At 36.9% G+C, this 21150-nt stretch overlaps 1 protein-coding gene across 6 annotated transcripts in view; it reads right to left on the bottom strand.

Moving 5' to 3' along the window:
• LOC129575267 (paired box protein Pax-5) overlaps positions 1-21150 on the bottom strand; it is a 70055-nt gene that overhangs the window by 11416 nt on the left and 37489 nt on the right. For all 6 annotated transcript variants that reach the window (XM_055458449.1, XM_055458455.1, XM_055458452.1 and 3 more), the window contains 2 exons: positions 17605-17770; positions 13656-13853 (listed from right to left, as the gene is read on the bottom strand). In XM_055458449.1, the coding sequence (XP_055314424.1) occupies positions 13656-13853; positions 17605-17770 (364 nt within the window). The remainder of the gene's footprint in view (positions 1-13655; positions 13854-17604; positions 17771-21150) is intronic.

Genomic DNA, 21150 nt, shown 5'->3' with positions numbered 1-21150 from the left:
AGTGCGGTATTTAGTACACATTTATTATAGTTTTATCAACTTGTTGTATCTTAACCAATAAAATACAATTCACATACACACTCGAGAGTTATGTAACGTGCGCGCGCGCTTCGACAACGTACGTTGAAGGATTGATGGACAAGCCACGAGAACCATAATGTAATTGAGCGTTAGATAATTGTTTTGAACAAAGGACAGAAAAGCCATATTGTGTAGCAGTAGTAGCAACAACTCGATTAGCCACCGACCATCAATGTTATGCGTCGATTCAGGGCAATCTTTTAACCGATCACATTAGAGGTAATTATAGTGCAAAGTGATGACCTGGGATCACAATACCTGCCTCAAAAGACAATCCATTCTATTGAGTAATTGATAAATTGAATCGAATCGAAAATGCACCGATGAAATTGGGACCACACTTAATACACTCAATGTTTACTGTGCAATCAGTTTATATGATTGTTTGTACCATTTTCACGTACACTTTGCGCTGCTGCGTCTAGCTGTTGGGCAATTCAAATTCAACGCTCAAATAAATCAACAAAATTAATATAATAACAATCATTTGAACGTGTACTCGATGATTTCCGTTCAAATTGGCTGATAAAAGGTTAAAAAAAAATGACGACGTGAGGGTGGAAAACAGACCGAAATGACATTGAAAATATTGAAAATGGGTGCGGATGTTTGAATTTTTTGCTTGAAAAGTTCAAACTTTCACTTTGGCTTGAGTATTTTTAAGTAAAATTTTCCAATCGAGCTAAAAAATGAACACTTCTCAAGCGGAATATTTATTTTTAACCTAATGTTTTTACACCTTTTGAACAAAATCGCGTTCATTCAACCTAATTCACAGAACAATTCAGCTCTTTTCAATGAATTTCATAGTGAAGCTCCGTTTATTCAAGTTTAAATTTTCACTTGATTTATTTGTATTGTTTTCTTTTAAGTCGTTGAGTCAACAACGTTGACTAATTCGGAAGATTTTCACTTCATTGTCATTTTGCTATTCAAGAAAGGAGAGTGAAACTCTTTCCCCCTCAGTTTTTTTTTGCAACTTGAAGAGAAATCAAGAGCTCAAACGCTTTTCTTCGAAAGAGTTAAGCCGTTTTCAATTGATTTCAAATCGATCTCTGTTCACGCATCAAATGACAGCCAGTTAAACAAAGGTGTTACTTCGAAAAATCCGATGGAATTTGGGTATTTCGTTTTTTTAATTTGAAAATGTGTTGTATCTTGTCTCGTCGCCTGAAAGTGTGATAAGTAGTATTACACACATGACGTTCGCCCGAATAGTCCAATGCATTTGATATTCAAACGTGGATTGAATTTTTCCACGTTGAAAACAAGAGGGTCGTTGATGTGACAAATCGATGAAAAATTTCCAACTTTATAATAGGTCATAATCTGATTGCGTAAAAAACATGGTAAAGTGCATTATGGTGCTTATTTGGTGCGTCGTTATTATATTTTCGATTCTAATCATATTTATTCGAAAGGAATTGAGTGAATGAGTGTATGTGGATGTTAAGTGCGGTCATACACAGCACTCAGCGCCCAAAACATAAATGTTCAATCAACTTACTATAAAATAATAATAATATGACACGTGCTTTGCGCGCGTACAAATAATAATGCTGACAGTGCTTCATGTGATATATCCGCAAATGCTGCGGCTGCCGCCGTCGGTTGTTTTTTTTTCGGGTGACATATATGAGCTCTATGAAAATGAAATTATCATAAAAGCCGCCTAGAGAACAGTGGTTCTTGGTGAAACCACTGTATGAACGATTTGACAACGGCGAATCGAATGCTTGATAAATGGTTTTTGGGCTGAAGTCTGAAGTTTTCGCGATTTAAAGTGCATTTACGTTTGATCCCTTTCAATTCCATGTTGCTGTTGTTGTTTCTATTCCAATTCGAAATGTTCGATTGGACTTAATAGCAACTGAGTGACTGTATTACTGTGTGTATCACACACACACACACTCACTCACTCACACAGTCGACACGTGGCAGCTATAACAGACATAGCACAACACATTCACACAGACAAACGCACTCGCGCACATTATTTGCGCTTTTGTTGTTCATTTTAATGTTATTGTCGTGTTACGTATTGAGCGAGAGATCGAAAAAAAAATGCTCGAATTCGAACCACAAATCGTTCAACATAATGCATACAAACATTTAAATACATTCACAATATCCGAAGTACATCAAGAGAGTTTCATCGAAGGGACTGTGTGCTGCAATTGCAACATCCTTTGTTGAGTCCGACGCATGAAAAGAAGAGTGAAAATGAAGTTATGTGCTCTCGAAAAATGAACACACAATTCAAATGCAATGATAATTTATGAATTTGATAGACTCGCAGCAGCAGTAAGTTTTTTTCTGGTGTGTGTGGAGGAGGGTGTCAATACAATTGCAAACCGTTTATAACTACCACTTCGTTTTCCTCACTCTCTCTCTCTCTCTCTCTCTCTCTATCTCGCTTTCAAACACATTCCAAAGTGACTTGGCCATGGTTTTGGCCCGACACAATTTTCAAACAATACGCGACGAGATGTGAATGCGTGCGTGCGAATGTGGTAAATAATAGAAGGAACAGAAAAATCGATTCGAATGATGCTGCTTATCGGAAAGACTTTTCAGTTTGCATTTTCCGACGCCCTTGCAACGACAGCGACAACAACAGTCGAGAAAAAAAAATCCCAATGAAATCATCATTCGCTTTGTTTAGGTAAATGTGACACGCGCCAAAGCGATAATCCACTTAATTTGTGCACGATGATGCACGCAGCCAATTCCGTTTTGCATTTACCATGTATACCATTCAATGGAACTTGACTTCATTTTTGCATCAATAAAAGCGGTTACTTTAGCTACACTTCCCAATGAAATGTGAATTTTTTTGAATTTTCTCCTTTTTTTTCTGAAAGAAAATCATAGCATTTCCGGGCGATCACAGACAAAATCAGTAAAAAAAATGAGAGAAAAAATGGGAAGAAGAAGAAAAAAAAATATCAATGAAAGTCAGGGAAATGTTGATAGAAAGGGAGAAAAAACAATTGAGAAAAGTCAAATTCAACGAAAAAAGGATATTTTCTTTTAAAAAGGAAAAGAGATGGAAAAAGAAGAAAACTACACGAAATCGAGGCAAAAACAGACAATTCTGCAGCTAAAAATAAGTTGGGTCAATTCTAACTTCGAATATCGATAGCGTTTTATCCTTGAAATCTTCTTTTCTACATCAAAACCTTCTCATTATTCGTTTTCTTGTATTTTTGCGATAGCAGTCCATTAATATCTACCAATGATGCAATACACGCGGTTCTTATCAATGTTGCGATTCATTGTTAAAACGATTTTTTTTTCGGTGGTTGAAAAGTCCAAGTTTTTTGTTCATATAATTTATCTTTTCAACGTAAAAGAGTCGAAGGTAATTTCTATGCTGAGATTGCGAGGAAAGAAAGCATTTTTTGTGTTTTATCTAAATCATTTGGATTCTAAATTCATCTAAATTGTTATTGGAAACAACGAACGAGAAAAAAAACCTGTTCAACGGAGTTCATTGACGCAAAAGGATAGCCTTGCTAATCAAATCGAGTTAATAACTATGGCATTGGTAAGCCATAACAAAAATGGTCTATAAAAATATGACGAAGTGTCATTGAAATGTGTTGATAAAAAAAAACCAACCAACAAACATATCGCATAATTTTCATTTATATCTCTCATTTTTTTTTTCAATTTCCAGTAACATTGATTGGTAGTTTATAGTTTGTTTTCTCGAATAGCTTTATTGGAATCGGAAATAATTACGGCGATATTCTTCTAAAATAAAAACCAGCGAAATAACAACAACGGCGGTGGCCAGCAGTGGTGGCGGTGGCAACGGCAGCGGAAAGAAAAAACCTTAGCTCGACGCTGACGTTTTCGAGGGAAAAGGCGCTGAACTCGTACGAGTTAATTATTACGGAAGTGTATAATCATGAAAATTGTTATTAAAAATCCAATGAAATCACCGTTAACGAAACCAACGAACGATCGAAGTAGAAAAAAAAGAGTAAACTGGCAAAGGAAAAAAAAGTGCGGCGAATGAACAACGTGCGCGCGTTCACTATTGTGTGGATGAATGAATTTCAACGCAGAAGCAAGCTAAGCTAGGCATGACATGCCTACGGCATACATTTTGGCCACTCATATTTCTTCCATGGCTTCAAAGTACACCTACTAGAATTTTTTTTTTCGCTATTCAAACAGTAAATGGAAAACATTTTGAAAGAAAAATCGCCACATACCACATTTGCATCCACATATAATATGCCGACGGCATATGAAAAAAAAAACAACAACAGCTACAACACAGAAGTAACGTTGTGAGTTAAAATTCATTACCCGTAAGATAATTATAGATTATTTCGCTCAACACACTTTTACGCACATTCATCGCTTCGAAATTTAATAATCAGATGAATTACATAAAACTCGGCCGAATATTTATCGACAACCAACAAATGAACAAAGGAACGAATGGACGAAAAAAAAAATTAGTTCACGCCAAATGAACATTGAATTGATTCCAAACACAACCACTTTGTCGATCAACAACAATCAACCATTGTACCCGGAATATGTGCCTGTTTTTTTCTCTTTCGTTCATTATTTTGGTTTCATTTTTGTTTTCGGTTTAAATTGCGAAAATGTGTTCCACTGCAATTATCAGACACAATTGACTTTTCGCAAACATTTTGTGCCGAAATTGTTTCGGTTGTTTTTTTTTCCTTCGGCGTCACATTAAACACTGTGTCGAACAAGAACCGATTGTCTTTTTTGTTATGACAGAAGTGAAGCCGTTTATATGTGTAATTTTGACAACAATGAATGACCGTTGAAGAGAGTATTGTATAGAACTTGAGGAATAGCGCACTCATCTCGCTGTGATAGACCCTGAGGAAAATTTTTGAATATCAATTGAATGTGTTGTTATCGAAATGAAGAACCAGTTTTTGATAAACACTATTTTGACCTTTTTTCCTCTATTTTTTTTTGAAAATTATTACATTTTGAAATTTCAGAACAAATCTACATAGTGTAATGCCCTTCGAAAGAAGACGATGGGTAGAAAATGGCCCAGTTTTGCTCCCGCTCTCTTTCATTTGATATATATTAAAATGAAGCCAATGGCTTTTCTTAAAATCGTACGGTTGTGTTCTGCTTTCTTGATTCAATAATTAGCGAGCGCAGCATATTTTTCAAACGAAAAAAAAGCCTCACCATCATTGCAGTGGATTAAAAAAGACAAAGAAACACAATTTGTGAGTGAGTGTGTGTGTGTGGAATGATGCAAAAGCTTGATATATTCAAACACGAAAAAGAAAACACCGAAGATTTCTTGCTTTAATCTAAAGATAATGATCATTATTAGCGGGACAACGTCACAGTCTTGGATTCGGATTGTTTAATTAACGGTGTCTTCGTTTGATCATTTCGCATACATCACGAAGCTAATGAATTTTTCGCTGTTGCCCCGCTCGCTAGATGCATTCTAGTCGACGTCTTGATTTTTATCACACACAGAGTGAAGAAAAATTAAGCGCGCACAAAACTAGCAGAAAGAAAATAAAAACGAGAATGGCGGAAAAATCAAGTTAATTTTAGCACAGTGATTCCACAAAGGAAGATATGATGATGCACACTCAACAGGCAATTAACATTCATTTTTGAAATATTAAAAATAAATAAGCACATTTAAATCGTAAAAAAATGCGAAGCAACAAAAAAAAACCACGCAAATTATCATGAATATATAAAAAAACACCGCAATAAAAAATGAAAACTAAAATCAATTCAAATGTTCATTTCCTTTTCGAATGCTAAAAAAACCAGCGCCTCATTGAATCGTTCGTAAATGTAAAGGCATCCACGTCATTTCGTTAAGCCTGATTTTTATTTCATTTCAAAAATTGAATTCCGAATAATTATTCGTTGAAACGCTCACCAGCAAAACATCAAATGGCTTTAGTGCAAGCCAAAGAGGTGTAGGTTTTTGATAAAGTATATACGCTGGACAAGAGCATTACTTGGCAAAAATGAGACTGAAGTACAGTCAAAGCGTACGAAAATGGAAAAAAAGCCAAAGTCGGGTGAGTTTAGTTGTGCACTTTGCTCTATTGCTATTTTTCTCGTCATTTCTCGCCTTCATTTCCATTTTTTCCCTTTGTTTCCATTCTTTTTCGCTTTCTTCATTTCCTCATCTGTCTTTTTCGCCTTTAAGCCTAAAGCCCTTTTTTCATTCTTTGAAAATTTAGATTTTCGCTACAACAAAAGTGAATTTGGAACGTTGCCCGCCGACATAAACCAAATTTACGTGATATTTAAGGGTAGAAAATATTGAAAATGTTGTTGACAGTGTTCTTAAAAATTGCGGCAACCAAATTATACAAGTTGACAGTGCTTTCGAATTTTTTTTTTAACCACTGCTGCTTCTTCTCTTGCTTCTGGTTTGAACTTTTTTCTTTGCTTCAGCTTCTGCTTCTGCAGAACATATAAATGTTCCATTGTTCAAGAGGATTAATTGGTAGAATGGTGTGAAGGATGAAATACAGCAGGCCGGCAGCCACACGCACACAAAAGCGTTATGAAAACTTGGCGAAAATAATGAAGAAAGAAAATGCACAGTGGATATTGTGGCGCGGCTATCAACAATAAAAGGAAAATCCTCGACCAGAGAACACATTTTCCAAAACGAAGCGACAAAAAAGTAGCTAAAAGAAAAAATCTATATAAATATATATAGAAGTGCATTGAGGAACCGAAAAAAAGCACGCGAAAGCGTGCAACGGCAAACGCACACAAAGAATAACATAGGAAACGGAATTCGCACCATTCCGTGATGTTAATAACAACGGATGGGCATTATTCGCGCGCGCAAGAGTTGCCGGAAAAATTTATGCACTTTTTTCGCCGCCGCTGCTGCTGCTGCTGTTGTTGGAATGAAATGTAAAAGAGCGCACTTTGGATCACAATGAATAAATAGTACGAAAATAAATGGAAAAGTAACGGGCCAGACATTTACTTTACGAACAAAATTTTTGTAGTTGCAAAAAGACAGACAAAAAAGAGAGAGAGAGAAGCGGAGAGAGGGAGAGGGACAGCGACAGAGTGAGTGCAATAATATTTTCGGAATCAATGCGTACACCTGAAACTTGGCAGATTGTTTGTATTTTTACGGCAGAGGCCACATAGATCAATTTACGTCATTGACGATGACGCCAAAGTTCAGGTGATTTTGCCATGCGACTCCCGATTCGGCGAAATGACTTTGAGATTTTGTCTGTAGTAGTGATGGAGACCGATATGTAACGAACTGTGCATTCGTTTAACGAAGCAACAACATGTTTGATGTTCCGCAAAATCGAAATGAATTGGGAATTTCACTTAAAACATCGTCGTCATCGTGTGCATCATTATTTCAAACCGCTAAATATTTATGCGAAAACCAAGATGAGAACGAAACCAGAATGAGATGAGAGTAAGGCAAAAGAGTGTGAGTGAAAAAGAGAAGCCGAGAGAGGATAGAGAAAACCAGTGAAAGGAGTAATAAAAGGATTGAGTGAAACGTGGATGCCATTTTGTGGCTGGCGTCAGTTTTGTGCGCGAGCGGCATTTTTCGTTCCATTAGTATATGCATTGCCCGAATAAAATGAAACTAGCGAATAATGGTGTCAAAATTTCGCGAAAACAATCTTTTTCCGAAAAATGCCACCATTTTGTGTTGCCTGACTATATGTATAGAACGTGCATCAATTCAAAATGTTAAAACGACAGTAAAACAAGGATAAAATCAGCCTAAAACGACGATAAGATGTCACCGCAAAAATAGCGTGCAATCCATATCGCTTGCAAGACTCGCTCCTCGTATCCCTTGATTAAAACAATTCAACGTTAAAAACACTTTTGTGAATCACATTTCCACTTGTTCTTTACTGTTATTGCCTTGGTTTTGTGTGCGATTGCACGACGCTAAATTTGCATATCGGCTAAGAGAAACCGAAGACGCTGAAGAACAAGAAGCGGGGGAAAAAAAACTCAGCGAATCGATCTCAGTCTAGCGTAGAGCATAAGAATTGAAACAGACATCTTCATTCATTTTGGTGTGATGGGGGATTTTGCAGTAAAACCCCAGAATAAAGGACGTAAGTGACAACAAAAGATGAAGCGCAGAGAGAGAATGGTGGCATGAGGAACTTGGCAAAGACTTTTCCAAAGACGACGAAGGAGGTCTATTTGTTGAGTTTTTCTTCCGTAGCCGATTTTATCGTATGTGAAATAATAATCGTATTGTCGTTCCCTCTGTAAAATTTTACGCGCTGCATGCGAAACACACATATACACAGTGCGCGCGCGTTGATTGTGTTGGTACGGCACACATAATAGGGCTGCCTCAATTTGTAAGGAATTTGGAACATTTCTTGGCTCTCTCAATCGTTCCCTCTCTCTCCCACTCTCTCCCTCTCTCTCCCTCTCACTCCATTGCCGAAATCTTTCACTCTCGTTCCCTATTTCTTGCCTAAGATGGGGAGAGAAAGGCAGCAACGGAGAATGGAAACTTTTGTGTTTTGTTGATTTTCAGCAGAATAACCAAGAAGAAGAAAAATGCCGGATAACCCGAGAAGAGCGCTAACACAAAAGAAGATATGAAGAAGGAGGACGACAACCACGACCAAGAAAACAGAGCACAAATACAGAAGAAGAAGAAAAAAAAGTTTTTGAACGCTCTTGCTGAAACAAAGAAGCAAACAGTTTGGATCAGTGAATTCATTGGGGAGCAATTTGATTCGAACATAAAGTGGTGCGCAATATCGCCTGTGAGACAAATTTTGCGGAGTTTCCCTTTAGAGTTTGTTCATTTGTCGTCGTCGTCTCCGTCGTTGTTTTTTTTTCTTCTTCTCTTCTTTCGTGTGAATGAATTAAGAAAATGAAGAGGAAATTTTCGTTAGCAGTGAAGCGCCGTACACACCGTCAAACAACCGTACATAATCGAACCGTAAAGAAAAGATTGCACGGCTATAATTCCAAAACCAAAACATTCGTTTAATTGCAAACGATTTACTACAAACACACACACACACAAACGCAACGACATCGAATCAAAACTCTTCAATTTTGTGCAAGAAAACGAGGGAGAACGACTTGGGCACCGAATTGCTACACCGTTGAATAATGCTTTAAAGTCGTTTTCAGTGTCATTTTGTGTGTTTGTGTGAAGACGATTTTTTTTCACAACCGTCTTTTGGTGTGTGCGTTGCGCACGTTCCCTTCGCAGCATCGACCCGCAAAACTCAAGATGAAACTTGAACTTGTGTTTTGTTATCGAAGTCATAATGCTGAGAGGTGGATTGGCAACATGCCATGAAAATGCTTCCACCAAAATTACTTTACACAATCATTCAAATGATTCCACATTTTTTTCTCTTTCTCCGTTTGGAATGGCAATTTTTTCCAGCATCGAACTGTTGTTTTGATACTTTTTGCCTGCCTATGGTACAATTGTATCTGACAATTTATCGATTTGAATAAATTTCACTGATTTGGACTGACACTGGCCCCGAAGTTGTGGGGATTTTTGTGTGTATCGTTTGCATAAAAAACAATAATGGTATCATTTTTCTTACAGTCGAATCGATTTCTTTATCGCTTGGAGTCGATTCGACGCACTTTGAATACAATTAATTGATACTTTTGGCCGCTTTTTGATTTCGGGAAATTTTTCAAGAATCAAGTCATGCCTCTTTATGCACAACTTTTCGATTTGATTCAATTTGGTTTTTCTTTCTTCATTCAAGATAAATTCGAATTAATTTCATGATCAAGAAGAAATAAGCCGATGAAAATAGTTTAAGCTTTGAAACTTGATGCTCAAAAACAGTTTTTTTTTTCAAATGTCAGTCAAATCGAGTCAAATATTGTTGGTTTACTGTCCGAATTAGCGCAAACACTTCTGATTCCAATTTGAAATTGACTGAATTTTGAAATCAGTAGTGATTTAATGAGCTCAGCTGTAAAGAGATATGATTAAACTTATGGTGTAGATAACACCCATGAATAATGATAACTTTTCGTTTGCTTGTGTCAGAAATCGCTAGTAAAAAGTTCAATTTTTCTTCAAAAGAAAGCGATGCAAAAGTTATGCAATTGTTCTGTAACTCAGCGAATGCAATCACGAATTATGCCCAAAGGGATCATTCTTCATCTGAATGCGATGATGCACTTAGTCAGTGTATTCGAGGAAAGTAAAAGTGGGTGAAACTGAAAATGACAAATCGATGAAAGTGAACAAATGTGATAATGAGATTTTCTATGTCGATTATCAGTCGAATTCGCATGTGAGTGTGTGTCAATGAAGTGATTGTGCACATCAGTGCTCGTCGTGTCAATATGTTCACAAAAAAATCTGCACCGATTTTGTCTACTACATTGTGATTATTGTCGGTCACCGGTAAGAGGGAACGAGATTGTGTGTGTGTGTGTGTGTGTGTGTATAAATTGAATTACCCGTTTTGTTGGCAACATTAACTAAAACTGCAATCTCAGGCGAACCGAGTGAACGAAGCGAGCAACAACAGCGGCAAAAAAAACTATATTTCAACATATGAGCCGAAATGACATTATGCCGTAATTGCGTTGAGCTGTGATCACTTAAATCGAACAGGAAAAATAATAATGACAATGGGGCCCGAATCGAAAAAAAATAGGTGCATATGAAATTGTATGTTGTTGCACATTGACATGAACGAAAAATTAATAGTTAAAGTGTAAAATCAACAAGCAGATAAAATGCGACGATTTTTTTTCGACTCATTTTCGAATGGGGTGAATTGTAATCGACATATTCACATTAACACACACACACATAGGAGAGAAAGACGGAGATAGCGGCGAGAATAAAGATAAAAACAACAACATAAAAAACAAAAATGTTCGAATGCGTAGTGCATTAAATCTACATTCAGTGGCTATTATATGTGTTCATTCATGCAATTGACTTCCCCTCATATTTTTTCCCACTCATTCATTCGTTCGTGTTTTTTTTATTCGACGCACCAAGTTTCGGCTTGATATTTTTCACACTTATAATTTGAAAGTAAAGTTCACACAGCGAATGTGTGTGTGTGTGTTCGTTTTTTCTCTCCACATTGTGAAATGATTATATAAGTTTCATAAACAAGCAGTACGTTAATGATTTGTGAGTGTGCGTTTTTTTTCGTCGGAAACTATTTGGCTTTGCTCAACAACTGATTAACATAGATCACACAGACTTTTAACATTTTCCAAATAGCATAGCGGGAAGGGATAAAGTGAAATGTCACAATATCTAATTTTATCATCTAAAATGCGATGAACGCACTTTCCTTGTTACCAAATCAATTCGCTTGTTTATTAGAATAATTACACCGTGCGGGGCCGAATCAATTCCCACACCTATGTATGCCAAAAATGCACAATCACAAAAGAACAACGACATTTTATTAATTTGTTTCTATCTCTCTTTCTCTCTCTCTCTCAATACCACATTTCAGCCGTTCGACAAGATACATTTGTCACCCTTGTACCACCCAAAAATTCCAGCTTTCAAAGTTCAATTTTACGAAAATTCCCCAAGTGACTGTTCATTATACACACTAAAATGCACACAAAATAATCGCTCAATGTCACTCTTCTGTTTTTTTCTTTCTGGCCCATACGTACGCACACAGAGTCTGTGTACGATGCCGCACCGATTCCATTAAAACACAACATATGTTGAGGAACAACATGATACTTGAAATTAGATTCGGAATTAACCTTTCTAAAGGGTATACTATTAATTAAGTGGAGAGTGTTTGAGAGCGACCAAGGCAAGAACAAGTGCCCATTCCATGTCGAAGCCACTCTTTTGAGCAAGCGCGTAAAGTGATATTCAACGCATTCAAGTGGGCATAATTTATGTTATGATTGGGATCTTAGGTAAACGCATGTTTTTATCGCCATAATCGGTGGATTATGCTGAGTCGAAGAGCATCTTTTTGTTCATTGAGCATAAGAGCATTTTTATAGGCATATATTTTATTGGAATAAGTTTAAAATCGCTGTAAAAATGCAAAATTGCTATGGGACACGGGTAATTCAATGGTAAAATAACATTTTCGTCGATTCAAAGGGTTCATTTGTTGACATTTCTTCTTTTTCTCCCATTTTGCCCTCCTTTTTTGCTCTTGTTCACATTTTCTTTTTGCCCCATTGTTTTTTTCCATCTTCTTCACTTTTCCGAAACAAGTGAGCATCATTTTCACTAGAGAAAGAAGAAGAGCTCTTCAAATTTCTTGCTTTTCCAGTGTTTGTGCCAAATTTGTGCGTCATTCCATTTAAAATTCGGTTTCGTTTATAATTTTCTTCTAGTTTTGTTCCAAAATCAAGATCAAAAGCTTGGGATATTGATTGAAAGTTACACATAATAATGTACTTGATTGATTGTTTAATTTGGTTATCTCGATGTTATTGCCTCGGACTACACAATAAGAGCGGACGGCTCAAATGCAGCACAAAAGGTCCCCTGGGCAATTGTGAAATGTTGTATTCAATGTTGCATCTTTTTTATTGACATCGACTTTGATAACAACAACACTGGAATTCAGGCTTTTCCCTTCATTTTTGCAAACACCTCCGAGATTCGTCCCTTTTTTCTGTTCTCTCTCTCTCTCTCTCTCTCTCTCTCTCTCTCTCGAGAAGAGCGTTTCGATCATCGCTCTATTCATTTGTTTCAATTCCCTTTTTATCGGTGCGATACATGCAGAATATTCTTCGCAACTGTTTGCTGCAAGATATGTCATTGTTTTTGTACCGAGCCGACACCAACAACACATGAACAACAATAATGGTATTAAAATAACAAGAGAATTGATAGACAAATGTTTCTCGGTTACAAAATCTCTCTCGCCCCTTTTCCCTTTCTCATTCTATCTTTCTCTCTCTCTCTCTCTCTCTCTCTCTCTCTCTCTCTCTCTCTCTCTCTCTTTCTCTTTGCTCGATAGATAGAAAAGAGCAATGATAGAAATTTCCGAGCAGGAAATTGTTTAACGAGACAAGAAGAGATAGAAAGAAAAAAACACGTATACACTGAGTGAGTCGAACAAATTTCCTCAGCATTTTACCAATTTTTTACACTTTCATCCGGCTTCACTTGGGACGGTTTAAATTGATTTTTAATATCCACACCATTTCATTCACAATATTCAATTCATACCGATCACTTCGGAACAATTTTTTTTCTCTCCAAATGGTAAATAAAAGAAAGGTGAATGAAAAAAATACATCGATTGCGGTAAAAAAAATTGTACTCATTGTTATTTATTTGAAAAGAACGAATCCATGGGTTTTTTGGTGAGAAGTCGGAATTTTGGTTCAATATTTTCTCTAATGCTCTTCACAATTGCTGATGCCCGAGATGTTTTTAACAATATTAACACAAAATTCGAGACAAACTGGCGTGATATGGTGTTCATTCAGAGAGACGGTTTTGTAATATTTTGTCGATTCAAATATTGTGCAGAAATATTCTCTTCTATTTTGAAAAAAATAGAATGATCGATGAAAAAAAAAGCGCTTACCGATTTATTGATGAAACACTGGGCACATTGTCCTGTGAACAAATCCCTTCGGCCAGTAATCGATCCCGAATCTCCCAAGCAAACATTGTTGGATTTTCTCGCTTGTAGTTGGCGATTGCGTCGACAACAGGTGGTGTTGCTACTTTTGGCTTGGATCCCCCTATTACACCAGCTTTAAAACTTCCTGTTTCGTAATACCTGTGGAAATTACAACAAAACGATCATATCAACCAATTCGTACACATTAATATGGATTACTGCGAATTACGGCCCAAATCGATTGCAAAAAAAACCTACTAAACTCGATTGTTCACGCTAGCGATTATAGCGATGACCATTTCAGTTATGGCCGGCCCAGATAATTTAGCAGAAAAAAAAATCGAATAATATTATAAGCACTCAGATTTTAACGCAAGGGAGCAACAGCACACACACGTACACACACACACAATGGGAAATTAAATCAAAACACTCGAAATACCACCCGAGATCTACACACAACACCAGCAATTTCCATTGAAACCAACATGTAACACACATTTTATCTCGTTAATTCGCAACGGCAGGCCTAAAAGTGAAGAGAGAGAGAGAAACAAATCTAATGCCACATATCGATACCATGCCCAATTGATTGATGCGCATGTTAAGCGTAGTTGTACCGTTGTACTCGAATTTGGTGCGTTTATGGTAAAATCTATGGATAAAAACGATCGGGCCTAGTTTGAAGTCGATTGCGAATTGTGCGCTTTTCATGGGAGTTCAACAACGCATTTGAACTTCGCGAAGATGAAAAATGTTGAGAAAAAATTAAACCATTTTCAAATTTATTACAAAAAACTTATTGTAATTAGGGAAAATCTGCAGAAATTTTTTCCCATAGGAAGATGTTTTCGGTCGGTCGAACGAAAAAATCTTCAAAAAATCCCGATTCTTATGTAGAAGCGACCATTTTTGATGTTCAGTTGTAAAATCCGTAATTTTCATTGAAATTTTCCTTGTCTACCAATCCTAAAACGCTGTACTTACTGTACGGTAATGGTTTCTTAAATGTTAGCGCAAAAACGAAAATCACTTAAGTTGTTCCTGTTTTTGTTCTGTTTTCGGTTTTCCTTTTTGTTTTGTTACTTTGGAACAATGATGAATTAATGCGAAATGCTTTTTCTCACTCAGAGCCACAGTGACGGTTTTATGCAGAGAGGATTAAATCCGCTTGATTCAAATGGTTTTGCACAAAAAGCGACCAAAGGGATTGGATTGTGTGTGTGTGTGTGTATGTGTGTGTGTGTGAGTATCGGCTTGTATGAAAAGAAAAATGGCATCAGTTTATCTCGTTAAGTTAGCGATAATTTACATCGAGTGGCGTTTTCGGGATGAGCACATTTTCGAAAACAATCAGCATGTGTGCTGCAAAATGGCAGCAGGCTCGATGGCAAGTAATGCGAACGACCGAATGGAGCGAACGTTGAAACGAACCGCTCGTTTGTTGTATGTGACGACGACGACGATGACGACCGACGTATTCGGATGGATTCTTTGAATGGGTCGTGTTTCGCGCACGCAGCACATGCATCAAACAGGAAGAGGATAGCAGTAGAATCCCCATTTTGGCGAAATGAATAAATTGGCGTTGAGATTTATTACATGCCACACTGCGTAATTAGTTTTTGGCTTTTGTGGATTTTATTCACATTTATACGTTGAAAACAATTAATTAAACAATTCATTTTAATTGTGGCCAAGTGAATTATTTCGCATTTTTGTTCTCTCTCTCTCTCTGCCTCCATCTCTCTCTCTCTCTGCTTCGATTGTTCGCTCTTTGCATTCGTGAGAGATACATATGAATAGTTTTGCTTAATTAAATACGTGAGCTTGTGCACGTCTTTTATCAAGATCATTTTTTTTCCATGTAAGAAAATGATGCTCATTTGTTGGAGTAATAACATATTTTGTTCTCGGCGGGAAAGTCATAGTTCAGCGGTACTTTTTTGTTTGTGTGTGTGTGAGAAAATTGTGTGATGAGGCACGTGTCATCAGAATGGAAAATGGAATAACTTATCATTCTCTCTCTGGCGTGCGCGCATTTTAAAAAGAAAACTATTTGGAATTGACACCTTTGAAATGATTAGGTGGCGAGTCTTCTTGCGTTTCTTTGCCTTGTCTCTTTTCACCTCACATTCAAATGTGGAAAAAAAAATTAAGAAAAAAAAAATCAAAAACAATAGAAAAATATTCAAAGAAAAAAACGCCGTTTTTCTCTTCGTTTCGTCTAGAACACAAACTAGCGCTTTGTTTCGCATTTGATTAAATGATTTGTTTGTTATTGGTGTGCGTCTTCACACTGGAAAATAATAAAAACGAGGTGCACATAAGAGACGCGCTTAGGTGGATAATTGAGCACGACACATGTATGTTGCCTTATACAATGGAAACGAAGCGAACCGAACCGAAAATTAAAGAAATAATAATGATGGAAAAATATTCAAATTATTCTCTCATTTTGAGATATTTATATATTGTTCTAAGACTCGCGTTTGCTCTCTCTGTCCATCTCTCTCTCTCTCTCTCTCTCTATCTCTTTCTTTCCTCCCTTGCTCATTTGCTCACTCATCAAATCATTGCTGCTATTTATCGACACAAAAAAAACAAAGCAAGAGCGACAGAAACCGAGAGCGAAACACCGTCGAATGCTCATTTGTCGACCGAATAAATTGTTAATGTGTTGCATGCTCGTTGTCAGTGCACCCACACACGATAATAAGATGATAAAATTATACCATCAACGCATTTATATAATTTACCGTAAAAAATTACTCATTTGTGCAGTGCGCGTTTCAATTCCACTGTCACATTGTTGTGTGTGAGTGTGTGTGCTTTTATTGTTGTTGTTTCATTTATCGAGCCATGAATTAACGCTTCTGTGTCGATATTTTCATGCTCAGATCCAGAACACACCACAAGCTCACTCAGCCGACGACACAGAAAAACTGACACAAACAACAAGAGAGAGAGAGAGAGAGAGAGAGAGAGAGAGAGAGAGAGAGAGAGAGAGAGAGAGAAACATAACAACGGGCTTTTGTTTTCTTGAAATTATCTTTTAATCGATTTTGTTTTTAACTTGACTTCGCACATGCTCTCAATGTTTTAACGTCAATTGAGCTTTAAAATGAGGTACATGTTTTGTATGTGCGTTTTTTTTGTTAAATTCGGTAATTTTGTGTCGTTTTAAATTTGGGTATAGTTCCTCGTTTTTATCTCCTTTTAGAATTCGTTTCTGGAGATTTTGAAAAGGGAGAAAATCTTGCAAAATTAGCAATTTGCAGAAAATGGCTTGAAAAAGAAGCAGCTTGAATGTTTCAATGGATTGAAACGAGCTCTCAAAAGGAATTTCTATAGGCAAAAAATTGACAAATGGCTGAAAATATTGAAAACATAGAAAAAATTCCCATTTTTCCATCACATTCACACACAATTTCACGACTGGTTTCATCGAGGTAGCATCAATTTGTAATCCGTATAAAAATAAATTCATTTGAATGCTATTTTTAGCCTTGCATTATCACACAGTCTAATAATTGGTATTGTGGCAATTGGTGACAACACAGTTTCTCTCTCTTTAAATATAAGCTCACCTAAATTGCTCATCACTCGTTGAATTCATGGAACTATGAATGAAATTCACTAAAATTATTACGAGAACAATTGTTTATTGTGTTTTCGAGTGGCAAAATCTATTATTTATACATTGTTTTGCGCGTTTTCAAAACAAAACGTTCATTTTGGCGCACACAATTTTATGAAGAATTTCAACCTGAACAATTTCCAAAACCAAATTTGGATTTAAAATCCCTATCAATTAAAAACTAACCCAAATAATATCCACATTGAAAATGTTTGATGCGTGGGTCTGGATCAATTGCTAAATAGAATTAAATAGGGATACGGAACTTACCTTGAAAGTATTTTGGATACACAGCCATGACTGACCCGTAACTGTCTTGATATATCACACGGTCGAACACCGTTGTGAGCTAGTTCAACGATTCGTTGTCGTACTACATCGGGTAATGGTCTACCATTTACGAATACACCACCTAATTGATTAACGCCGCCATGACCTGCAATCAATCACATAGAATTTTAGGAATTGAACGAACTAATGTGAGTAAATTAGTAAGCAAATGACGATTGAAACGAGAAAAAAAATGCGAACGCACACAAATACAAACACATGTGAGCTGAAAAAGAGTCAGAGTGGCTCCACACCACCACCACACTAGGATGAGAATTAATTTGTCGGACGCAAAGCCGAAAATGGCATGACGACCGAAGGCTATTTATTTAAATGTGACATCAATGAATTAGTTTTGATTTTATTTTCACTCAATCGCTGTAATCTCCAATGTATCGAACGGTTTTTTTTCGGGTCAAAATGACCGGTACCAATGTTATAATGCGTACGCCATGCTTTTAATCGACTTCAACAGGCTAAAAAATTAATTTAGTTTTCACACAAGTGGTCAATCAAATATTTATCTTATTTTCAATTTCACATTCTTTTGGCTCTTTTTCTGTTTTCGGTTGCCATTCATTTGATTCAAATGAATCATTCGGCGCTCACTTTAAAATCAATCAGTAAATTATAAAAAAGAATATCAATATCGCGCGATGAATTGATTCGGGTGATTTAATCGAATATCCTTTGTTCGTTATCGAATAAATTCCGTGTGCGCGCAGCAAAATTGTTTGCACACGGCTTTTGTCAAGTGAAAAAAGGTGGATGAAAATGGATATATCGCGTGTAATAAGAGACGCGCACGATCGATTATTTCAAAATCAGTTTTGCAACCTAAGCCTTACACACATGAGTTTGTGTATGTGTTGTTGTTGTTATTTTTGTCGACGTCGACGTTGATATTGCTCTTTGAACGCCGAAAAAGGCTTGCGATGCATATTATTGCTATTGTTGTCCTCTGCGCTGTTGTTGTCCTCTGCGCTGTTGTTGTTTTTTATTGGTATCGCTTTTAGCTTAATGCATGGTATTAAATTACCGAATCAGCATACAAACGGAATGGGCAATAAAAATCGGCTAACGATTGAATGTCGATACGTGTCTTGCAAAAGTTTTGTCCATCAATTCCATAAATAATTTATGATATCACCAAATGGATGCTAGACTCGAAAACTGATTGCCATTGGAAAAAAATGTCAAAGGGGAAAAAAAGGGAAAATCAGATCAAAAAAATCAATCACAAATCGGTGGAATTGGTGAACAGACTTTTGGCCGATTTAAAAATACCATCAAAATTGTCCCATTCATATTTGATTTGGTTTCGAGCGAGAAAGAGAATTCGAATGATTTTTCTTCCGATGAAAAAGAAGAGAAAGAAATTTAAAAAAAGAGAGAAAGGGAGGAAGGCAGAAAGGCTGCAAGAGAGCAAGTGCAATGGCTCTGTGAGTGCCACAAATCGAGCCGCAAACATCCTAATCCGAAATAATATCGCTTTCACATCCATAAGCAGAAAAAATTTATAAATAATGATTGTGACAAATTGACGCCGGGACCATCGATATCGAGAACAAGACACACATACAGAGAGAGAGAGAGAGAGCGAAAGAGAGAGAGAGAGAGTGAGCGAGAATAAACTCAATCAAAGTAACATACTGTTGGTTGATGATGATGACAATAAAATTGCCATTATTATGAACCTGCCAATTTTGTGAAACACTATGAAGGGGGAATAGAACATCAATAAGCAAAGAGCAACCAAACGAAAGCCCATTGAACATCAAAACAGAGGGTGGAAACATGGCAATAATGTTTTAATACACCATCGATGATGATGTTGCACTCAGACACGCTCGCACATATGTATGTACAATGTACATGTACATATCGACGGAGTGAGTGAGCGAACGCGCACCCATTGCTTGTTCGCTCGTCCGCACTCGACACACACACACACTAGCGATGAAAATAACTTAATACGATGTAATCGTATAATATTTGGTTCGAGTGCCAAAACAGAGCCCGAATGCTTGTTGTTCGGTAGAGTTGATTTGAATTGACTCCCTCTTGTTGTTGTTTTTTTTTCTGTGTTTGCCGTGGCTGACCCTCTCAACTCACTCGCTTCGATTGAAATAACGTCTATCGCAACATCTTATCATTTTATTGCATTTCACTTTTATTTGTTGATGCTGCTGCTGCTGCTGCTGCTGCTGCTGCTACTTGCTGCTGCAGCAGCGAGATTTCATTCCAAAAGGGGGATAAATCGCAACTGTTATTTTTATTCGCTACAATTGAGTGTGTTTAGTTCAGGCTTAATGTAAAGTGCAGTTCTTTCAATTCTCTCTCCCTAATGATATTATTAAATATGATTAGGTTTGATAATTCGATTATCAAGGTTTTTCTTTCCATCATCACCACCAAACACTTTTTTTCTTATTCGGGAGTGCGATGAATTGTGTGATTTTTATCGGTTAATCGGGCAAATATGGGCGCGCGCACACAATTCAACCAACGCGTGAAATAAGGTTATACCGCCGGCTGACTGAATTGTTTACTGCAACGGACGCAACAATTCCACCACACATGGACTTTTTATTCCCCGTTCTTGTTCCAATTTACATATGCTACAATCGTGATAATAAACAGATACTATAATTTAATTGGATTTGCAATGCGCTGCACGAGACCCGATGTGAGATAGATAGAGAGAAAGAGAGAGAGAGAGACCCAAAATATAATTCACTTTTAATAATGCTTATATTTATTCGCTAAGTACATTTTGGGCACAGAGAGAATGTATGGTTTTTGGCGGTGCACGCGAAGAAGCATGTTTGCCGCCACTAGCAACGACGATGAGGAACACCATTAATTCATGGATGGTGGAAAGTTTATCAATTTGCGGTAGAGAGAGTGTTTTGCCTAATGGAGATGCTAGATTAGATTACGCTCGAATTTATGGCTTTTGTCACACGCCAAAGTGGCCCAATGATGACGATGATGCTCGCATTACAGTCTCGCCGTTTTTTTCTCTCACTCTCTCTCTCTCTCGGTGGGCAAAGCTTATTATTTGATGAGAGATTGAACTGACAAAAACCAGCTTATTTCTATTTAGCAATTCAACCACAAATGATTTTCCACTCAAACCACACACACTTGGTGTTTTGGTGGAATTGATTCTTTCGATCATATCGACACACCAAATTTGCATCCCGAAAATGTCAAACAGATGGCTGATGGAACATGTGGCCAACTGATACAGATCAGAAATTAGAACCAAGCTAATCATCACATTTTCAGGGAATATCATGAGGTTTTAAGTGATTTTTTATTCAATTTTTTTTCTTCAATGGATTGAGAAATTTCAATTTTTTCAAAAGATTGAGAAATGGAAGATTTTTCATTTGGTTTAATTTCTGAATGTTGACATTTTTAATGCATTTAAATAGGAAATTTCGAATTTGCACGAATAAAATATGAATTTTGGCTTCA

The sequence above is a fragment of the Sitodiplosis mosellana genome, unplaced genomic scaffold (genome assembly GCF_009176505.1).
Source record: "Sitodiplosis mosellana isolate CC-2019 unplaced genomic scaffold, AAFC_SMos_1.0 Smas_scaffold_6166, whole genome shotgun sequence".
Classification (NCBI taxonomy): Eukaryota; Metazoa; Arthropoda; class Insecta; order Diptera; family Cecidomyiidae; genus Sitodiplosis; species Sitodiplosis mosellana.
Note: the sequence above shows the minus strand (reverse complement) of the source record. Positions and strands in the feature narration are given on the sequence as shown.